This window comes from Miniopterus schreibersii, assembly GCF_964146895.1.
Source record: "Miniopterus schreibersii genome assembly, chromosome: 4".
NCBI classification, from domain to species: domain Eukaryota; kingdom Metazoa; phylum Chordata; class Mammalia; order Chiroptera; family Miniopteridae; genus Miniopterus; species Miniopterus schreibersii.
In genome coordinates this window covers 24,981,878-24,991,661 of record NC_138105.1, presented here as the reverse complement: position 1 = coordinate 24,991,661, position 9,784 = coordinate 24,981,878, and the positions used below count along the sequence as shown (strand labels likewise).

The window sequence follows — 9,784 nt, the reverse complement described above, 5'->3', positions numbered from 1 at the left end:
CACTCTCCTGACTGTCCCTGAGGCACCAACCTCCTCAAGGCTCTAGCCCAGCTCCTCCTTTCTTCTTCAAATGCTCATTCTCTAGAGTGGCTTGTGTTGTTTGGGACTCTTTCCAAACTGCCCCTGCACTCCTTTTGCAGTCTCACGTAGTTCCCCTGGATTTTGTCTGGAAGAACAGAGATCAGAAGCCACCCTGGCCCAGCCAAGGGCTGGATCCTGCCCTACAGGCTCGAGACTGCCCTGCTAGGCCTTCACTTTTTTTCCTTTTTTTAAAAAAATATATCTTTATTGATTTCAGAGAGAGGAAGGGAGAGGGAGAGATTGATAGAAACATCAGTGATGAGAAAGTCATTGATCAGCTGCCTCCTGCATGCCCCTGACTGGGGAATCAAGCCTGCAACCTGGGCATGTGCCCTGACTGGGAATCGAACCCTGATCGCCTGGATCCTAGGTCGATGCTCAACCGCTGAGCCATGCCCGGCCGGGCTAGGACTTCACTTTGGTTTGTAAACTTCCCAGTACCCAGAACCACCGCCACAACAGATTCCTGCTAATCCCTGCAGGATATCCAGCTTTCCCATCAGTTTTTGGAGCCTGCTTCCAACTGGAAACCCTGACTGGCTCTGTTCTCTAGTGACCTCAGCCTCAAAGAACTATGCCCAAGGCCCCAGGCACTCTGTAGTCATGACGATTTCCATATTATGTCTCCAACGCAGACCTCTGACTGATTGGGTATCTCTGCTTGGATGTCCCAAATACACCTCAAACTCAAAATATCCTAAACCTTCCTCATCATCTTCTCTCCACCCTATTCTTAACTCTTGTGCTTCCATCGCAGACAGAAAACACAGCCATCCATCCAGTTCCCCAGATTTGGCATCTTCCCTGCCTTCTCCCCCTCCCTCAACCCACATTTGATTGGTCATCAAGACCTTTCCTTGCCACCTCCTTAAGAGCTCTGGAATCCATCTCTTGGCCACTACCACCACCACCCTCCTGGACACTGACAGACTCCTCCTTGGTTTGTCTGCTTCCACCCTGAGCTTCCTCCTCTGCAATCTCAACTTGGCCACCAGAGGGATCTTTCTAAAAACAGAAATCGCATCAGGTTTTCCCTCTGACTTCCATCATCTCAGATGAAATCTAAAACTGTTTAACAATTAAGAATTTTTAAGGTCAGGGGTGGTTTTGCCTCTGCCAACCTTTCCAACCCTCATATGCTTTAGGACTTTTATATGGGCAATTGTCAGGGCTAGATTGGATTGTTCCGGTGCCAGGAGTGGCCTGTGGACCCGCCTGACCCACAGTGTTGACTCCAGGCTCTCTTGGCTAGAACAACGGAGGCAGGAGTCGAATGGATGAATGAGACTGCCAGGGTCCTGCCTTCCTCATGTTCCTGGGCAGCACCCAGTGAGGGGCACCACAGCCTGGGTCCTCCCTGGTCCTATATGAGTAGGATGACAGGCATTTGACTCATGGCTTCAGAGTCTCCAGGCATACTATTTACTCCAGCCACTGCTGTGGCAAACAACTCCTCCTAGGTGTCCCCATCTCAGCTGCCCTGTTAACTTAGCACTTTCTGCTCCCAGACTTCTGGACACTGAGGCATGGGACACCTACAGATACCTCCTCAACACTCACGCAGGTGGGGTCTGGAAGTGTGGGAGAGTTAACACCCAATGGGGCACACCCGAACCAGGGAGGGATAGACACCTATGGATCAATGTTGCCTACTTCTGAACTTTAGATGGACATTTCTGAAACACATTCCCCTAATTTCCCACATCTGTAAACAGCCCTAAGCTCGTAATTGCTTTCCTCTGAGTCCTTTACTCCTGTTTTCTTAGGTCTATTCCCAAATAGAAGCAGTTTAGAAGGCAGACTTACAAAAAAGGGATTCCAGAATGGGAACATTAACCTTTCTAACAGAGGTAAGGACCCCATTGCTGCTGGTAAATGGGCTGATAATAATCTCTGGCAGGCAGTTATCAAAACTCTTACCCACGCCAGGTGAAACTATTATGCAAGTGAAACTAAAACATTGCCTTGTGTCAGCGCTTTTTAACAGGGGTGATTTTACCCTCCAGGGGACATTTAGCAATGACTAAATGAAGACATTTTTTAAAAAGACAATTCTAATACAACTAGGGGAGAGTGCTACTGGTATCTGGTAGACAGAGGCCAGAGATGCTGCTCGGATGCATAGGACAACCCCCAAAGCAAGGAATTATCTGGCATAAAACTTCAATATGCCAAGGATGAGGAACCCCAGTTATGGCTCTTAGAACAGGGTGATTGTAAGGGTCATGAGGACAATGGTGATGATAAGGATCGTAGAGTTAACTAGCTTTTATCAAGTGATTTAGAAGCCTTAAAGAAAAAAATGATAGATCCAGGTCAGCCAACTATAAACTCAAGGCACACTGTGTAAGACAGGAGGTCTCCAGCCCCCCATCTCCTGCGGCCACAGGGCAGATTGTGCTAGAAATCAAGCCTAGGATTTAATTGAAAGGGTAGGAGATCCGCCAGAAAAAGGCTGCATGCACAGCTTTGGTGAGTCTACTATGACAAAGTCATGGCCCTGATAGGAAATGCATAGAACCCTGGAACATGGAATAGGAACATTTGGGTAGATTGTGTGAGAATTCCCCTCAACTTTCAAGGCTAGCAGCAGATCTCACCCCCCTTGCTATAGGAGAGAAGCCTCTCCTTGCCTGGAATCCCTGCCAAGACTCCTCTTGAGGCAAGTGGCTCCAAAGATACTGCTTATTCTCCTTTAGATCCTCCTCTATCTCCCTTCACTGCCTCCAGACCAATACCTATGGTTAGGTCTCAGCCTAAGTGCAGAGATATAGTTCCTAACCTACAGGGAAATAGCATACAAATTGAAAAGATGACAGGACCTACGTTCTGGTAGGAACAAGGGTAACGCGTGGAAATTCATCAACCTCGGAGCACTCTCTCATTATTCTAGGTATAACATTCAAACAAGGATACATAAAACCACCTTCATATGCTTCTGAGATGACTCTTTGAAACTTGGGTACAATTATGGCCTACAGAAATGAGGTGGTGATGCTAGAACTTTCTTGACAGAGTATCAGAGGAGTCAGAAGGCTCAGGAGGGTGAGAATGTTAGATTGTATTTATCATCCTAGACCAGAGAACCTGTCACCCAAGCCAAGTCCAGAGGACACTCCCTTCACTGAGGCAATACAAAATGCACAGGTAAAGGATGCTTAGTGTCAGTGGAGATGGTAGGACTCTAGCATAGCAGAGGCTGGATGGTGACACTGAATCAACAGAGGTACGGTGGATATAATTATAAGATCAAAGTGGCAATCAGACTGCTTCAACCCATGGGGTCGGTTGTGATGGCTAAAGGACCATGGTGCTCCTAGGAGTTGAATAAATGGGCAGATGGCTGTATGTTACTTGGGTAACAACCTCACCCCCAAAATCAAGAGCTAGTAAGCAGAAGCCTGATGTCAGCTGTCCCAGGGGAAAATAGTATTTCTTTATAAACTTCCCAGATCCAGGCCACTTTACAGGCTCTGAGCCTCTTGATTGGAAAGGAGGCCAATTCTCATAAGAAGGAACTTCCCCACACTGCCCAAAGTATATATGATAATTATTTCCCCACAAGGTTATCTTAATCTGCTCAGGTTACCATAACAAAATATCACAGACTGGGTGGCTTGAACAGTAGAAATTTATTTCTCACATTTTTGGAGGCTGGATAGTCCAAGATCAAGTTGCTGGCTCATTCAGTTCCTGAAGATAGTCTTGGCTTGTAGATGGCCACCTTCTTGCAAGCTCTCTGGTGTCTCTTCTTAGAAGGACACTAATCCCATCCTGAGGGCCCCACTCTCATGATCTCATCTAAACCTAATTATTTCCCAAATGCCCCATCTGCAAATAACCATTACATTGAGGGTCAGGGCTTCAGCATATGAATGTGAGGGGACACAATTCAGTCCCCAGCAGTGGCCTTTTACCAGAGTAACCGTGTCCTGAAGAAAAGACCCAGACCTTTCAAGTGCTGTTGTATTCAGGATATGAGTTGGTATTAATGCCAGAGGACGGGATACACTATCATGGCCCCCCCAGTTAGATTGGAGGTTCATGAAAGCCAGGTGGTAAATGAGTTCTCCTGCAAGCAGGTCTAATAGGTCTAAAGATTCATACTTAGCCCTGGCCGGGGTGGCTCAGTTGGTTGGAATATCATCCTATACACCAAAAGGTGGTGGGTTTGATTCCTGGTCAGAGCACATACCCAGGCTGCAGGTTCCATGCCCAGTTGGGTGCATATGGGAGACAACTGATCAATGTTTCCTTCTCACATCAATGACCACCCCCCAAAAAAAAACAAAACAAAATTTTAAAAGATTCACACTGTAGCTCCCTGATCCCTAAACACATAACTGGGATAGATAAACTTAGCAGCTGGCAAGACCCTAACATTTATCTCATCCCATTAAATAAGAGCCATTATGATAGGAAGGACCAAATGGAAGCCTCTAACACCCTCACAGTTTTGACCAATTTATTAACTCAGAAGTAAAACCACATCCTGGGAGGAATTGCAAAGATAAGCACTAACATCAAAGATTTTCTTCTCAATTGTCTTCATTATGGGAGAACAAATGCTCTTTGCTTTGCCCTGGCCAGTGTGGCTCAGTGGTTGGCATACCCACCCACCCACCAAGAAGGGTCACCAAGGGTCGCAGGTTGATTCCCAGTCAAGAGCACCTACAGGGTTGTAGACTCAATTCCCGCTTTGGTCCCTGCCCCTTTCCGGGTGGGAGGCAACCAAAGTGTGTGAGAGTCAATGTTTTTTTCTCTCTCTACCCCTTCCCCCTCCCTCCCTCCCCCCCCCCCTCTAAAAATCAATGGAAAAGTATCCTCAGGCGAGGATTACCAAACAAACATAGAAACAAAAAAGCTGTTTGCTTTTATGTGGGATAAATAGCAGTGCTTATTTACTTTCTTGCCCCTGGGCCATGTGAATTCTTCTGATCTCTTTCACAATATAGTATTTAGTGCCTTTGATTGATGGCATAATGCTAATCTGAAGAAGCCCTCTAGATGTCTTAGTAAGATACTGCATGCCAGACAATGGGGGTGGGGTGGGCAGAGTATGGAGATTCGGGCCTGCTCTACTGGTGAAGCTTTTTTCTTACCTTTTTATTCTGGGATAAGTTAAATGTATATAAAAGTAGACAGACTAGTAAAAGGAACCCCTAGAACCACCATCATGGCCAATCTTATTTGATCTATATCTTCACTCACTTCTTCCATCTCATATTATTTTGAAGCAAATTGGTTAAGTTACCAGGGATCCAGTAGTCTAGAGCATGCCAAGTCATCCCCAGTAAGGTAAAGACAAGTTGTTGTACCCTGTACCCTCCACCAGTAAAAAGACATAATGCTTGGTGGGAATAGTACTCTGACCCACTTATTGGGTGCCAGTGAAGGCCAGAGCAAGAGAGCTAGCTCTACAGTGTGTCCAAATATAGCGCAAGGTTCCCTGCCATTTGGTCCACATGACCCAGCAGAAGAATGGTGCTAGAGGTGTTTGTGGTGATATGGATGCTGGGTAGACTCGTTAATCCTAAAAAAAGAGTTTCAGTACAGATTTCTAAGGTTCCAGAGCAAGGTCATGCCTTGTGCAGCAGAGAGCTTTTTGCCTTTTGAAAAGCAGCTATGGCAGTGGGACATCAAGAGTATGAAACTAGAGATGTCCAGTATGAGTTGGGTATTATGAGAGTCTATCAAGTCATAAGATTAAGCAGGCACATCAGCAATCCATCCTATAATAGAAATGATAGAGCCAGGATCAGGACTGAGTAGGTCCATAAGGTTCATGTAACTTAATGAACAGGTGGCTCAAACTCCTATGTCACCTACTTTAGCTATACTAACACTTCTCCCTTAATTCGAAACTATGGTCTTGTGGGATGGTTCTCTATAACCAACTGGTAGGAAAAAAATATATATACTCAGGCCTAACTCACAGATAGGTTAGTTTGATACTAGCCAAAAAATGGATTGTTACTGCAACACAGCCCCACTTAGGGGTGGTCCTAAAGGACAATGGCCAAGGGAAATCCTCCCAATGGGCCCAGCTGTAAGTGGTGCACTTGGGCATTCATTTTGTATCGAGGGCAAAATGGTTTAAGATATGGATTTACATATACTCATGGGCAATGGCAAATAGTTTACTTGAATGATACTGTGTGGCTCTCACACATGTGCAACCTGGAAAAGTTCAGGGGAGTTGACCAAAGGTGCCAGAACTAGGAAACAAATACCTTCTCGTTCTATGTAGCTCTTATAAGGTCCCAGGGGGATGGAATCCCAGTCACCCATAGCAATGAGAATTGAGACAAGTCTAAGGCAAGTGAAATGAGTGAGGCACTTGCCTCCGGTGCAACATTTAAGGGGGCACAGAGAAATTCAATAATCAAGTTAATAATGTTTTAATATATTTTTAAAAATCAAAATCAGTATAAAATCCATATAAACAAAATATTAAAATTTTAAGTAAAGATAGGATCAAATTTGCTAATTTTTTCCTTTGGCTTCTGGCTCCAATATGTCTCAGCACAGCACTGTGACTAATTCTGGTCATGCCCAGTGACCAGCTCAATTACACAGTCTTGTGTTGACCTTCCCTCCTTCCCTATTTGCTCTCCCCAGTCCATCATTCCTTTCCCTAGGATTACTACTCAAAATAAACTACCCCCACATAAGTTCTTGTCTGACTTTCCTTTTTTACTGAGGAAGAGGGGAAGATGAAATCCAAGCTAAGTAAGATAGTGACCACATTACAGTAAGCACTCACTTAACATCACCAATAGGTTCTTGGAAACTTCAACTTTAAGCAAAACAACGTGTAGAGAAACCAATTTTACCTTAGACTAATTGATATAAATAAGAGTTAAGTTCCCAGAATGTATTTCTGGCCACAAAAAACATCACCAAACTTCTAAATAAAGACCCCAAACACTTCTAATAGTAAACATATAAGTAAATGTGAGCTACACATACACTTAAGAAAAATTAACAAAAACAAGAAAGATAATTATTTTCCAAACCACTTTTTCCAGTTCAGGGTCATGGATAGCCAGAGACTATCCCAGAAGCTCAGGATGCAAGGCCAGCACCCACCCTGGACAGGACACCCTTCCATCACAGGAACATACACATACATACACACACACGCACATTCGCAGTCACTCAGACTGGGATGTTCGAGACACATGAATTAACCTTATATGCACACTTTTGGGATGTGGGAGGAAACTGAAGGACCTGGAGAAAACTCATGCAGACATGGGGAGATGTGAAAACACCACACCACACAGTGGCCCCGGCTGGGAATTGACTTTTCCCCCTCATCAACCTTATAACAAAAGGACATTGAATTTGAGGATCTGACATTATATATTTATAATTTCAAAGAAGGATACTTTTAAAGGTAAAGGGAAGAGCCATTAATAGTTTCACTGGATTACTAGGCATAAATCAGAGCTGTCCAGGCACATCAGGACATATGGTCTTATTACAGAGGAGGAAACTGAGGTGTCAAGGAGGTGGGAAGCCAGGCTAAAAGGAGAGATAAGACTGGAGGCTACACAAAAAAAAAAAAGAGGCAGAAATGTCCCTCGGCCTCTTAACCAGGGCCTGGAGAAGCAAACACACTGGTACAAAATCTCCAAAAAGGTGGTTCCTTCAGCCTGTCAATTTCATCTGCCTCATGAACCCCAGGACTCTGACAGCAACCCCAGGCCAGCTGACAACAGCAGAGGGGACTCAGGTCTGGACACTGAGCAGACGATTGTCCCTGCTCTGGTTACCTGTTAGATCTGGGCTCCAAACTGGATCTTCTCCTCCTCCCTTCCTCCCTCCCAGTTCCTGGAGTGGGGGCGGTCGCTTCTGCCAATAGGAGGCCTTCCAGTCCAGAAGGCTCTGGCAGCCGCCCCATAAAGAGCTCCGGGGGTGTGGAGAGAGGGAAGGGATCAAAATTAGAATCTAGGAGTGGTGACAGCAGCGTCTCCATTAAGCGCTCTCACAGTGGGCCAGGCTTCGTGTTGCATTCTCTAGGGGCCCATCAGGACCCCGGTACGACCCCTGCCCCCCACCTCCCTTCGTCCCAGCCTACTCTGACGCAGTGTGACCTTGCCCATCCCTTCCGGGCTCTGCGCCTGTTTCCCCTTTTCAAGGTGAGGCTCCCGGCTGTCCCCAAGGCCTTCTCCGGACGCCGCCGGCTGGCGACCGAACCCAGCGCTCCTAAGGCCGGCGGGGAGCGAGCGCCCCGTCAGCGGGTGCGGACCACTCGCGCTGCGTGCGCGCGCCAGAGGAGAGGGCGCGCCTTCGCCTCGGCGCCCTCAGAGGTGCCCGGCGCGCCGGCTCCGCGGGCTGCCGTCCGCGCGCGCCCTGCCCAGGCTCCCGAGCTGACTCGGGATAGAAGGGACTGCGGAGGACCCCTGCCCCGGGAGAGGGGCAGACGCCGACCTAGAGGGCCGGGAGCCGACCTCTCTAAGACTTTGCCCTCCAGCCTCAGCTCCTCCCTTTTGCTCGCTCTCCTTGGGGCCCAGCTGGGAGGCTGGGGTTGGATTGCCCGGCACTTCGGGGTCTGAGGGGACGCGGAGTGCTCCGGAGCCGAGCTTCCTCCCCGCACGCAGGTGGCGCCTCTGTGCTCCAGGCTCCTGCAGAGTCAACACCGGGGTCGCTGGAGACAGGGAGCGGGACGCGAGGCGGAGCCGGCGCGGAAGCCCCACCCCAGCCTGCGGGGCCGCCCTCCCCTGCCCTCCCCTGCCCTCGCGGGGATGGGGGTGTGGTCCCGAGTTTCTACGGTGGCTTCCAGCTTTGCGTCCAGATCCCGCGAACGTTCCGACACCCGCAGCAGGTTTTTGGGGAACCGGCCCCTGTCGCGCGTCACAATTTCCGCAGACTGCCGCCCCCAGAACCTTCTGACACCCTCGGTAACGCCTTCGACCGCGCGACACCCGCCGGAGAACGCTTTTATCATCACCTCCTGGAAGCAAGCTGCCGAACCGCGGCGGGCAGCATGCGGGACTATGACGAGGTGACCGCCTTCCTGGGAGAGTGGGGGCTCTTCCAGCGCCTCATCTTCTTCCTGCTCAGCGCCAGCATCATCCCCAACGGCTTCAATGGCATGTCCGTCGTGTTCCTGGCAGGAACCCCGGAGCACCGCTGCCGGGTGCCGGACACCGTGAACCTGAGCCGCGCCTGGCGCAACCACAGCGTCCCGCGGAGGCTGCAGGACGGCCGCGAGGTGCCTCACAACTGCCGGCGCTACCGGCTCGCGGCGATCGCCAACTTCTCGGCGCTCGGGCTGGAGCCGGGGCGCGACGTGGATCTGGAGCAGCTGGAGCAGGAGAGCTGCCTGGATGGCTGGGAGTTCAGCCAGGACGTCTACCTGTCCACCATCGTGACCGAGGTGGGTGTGTGAGCAACGCTCCGTCTGTGCCAGTCCCCTTCCAGACTCCCCACTCTGGCTGGCCCACCCCTGGGCCATGCTTCTAACACAGGTGTGCAGCCCACGCGAACGGTACGCACGTTAAGCTCGTTCTTGACCTTTCTGTCCAGTATGGATGGGATGGAAAAGGGAGTATTATCACCAACTGTCTTTTCCTTTTAGAGTTTCACAACTGATGAAGTTGTTTCTCAAGAGCCTAGATGCTGCCCTAGAGAGGCCCAGCTCCAGGCTTTCCAGATGTACAGGCTGAGCCAAGTTCTGCACAGGCAGAAAGAA

The 9,784-nt window shown here is 48.9% G+C and overlaps 1 protein-coding gene across 1 annotated transcript in view; it reads left to right on the top strand.

Annotated features, from left to right (window-relative positions):
- The first annotated feature begins 8,261 nt into the window (after window positions 1-8,261).
- The window catches only part of SLC22A4 (solute carrier family 22 member 4), a 43,200-nt gene continuing 41,677 nt past the window's right edge, over window positions 8,262-9,784 (top strand). Inside the window, exon 1 of the mRNA XM_081136358.1 lies at window positions 8,262-9,469. Within this exon, the coding sequence (XP_080992484.1) occupies window positions 9,077-9,469 (393 nt within the window). The 5' untranslated portion in view covers window positions 8,262-9,076. The remainder of the gene's footprint in view (window positions 9,470-9,784) is intronic.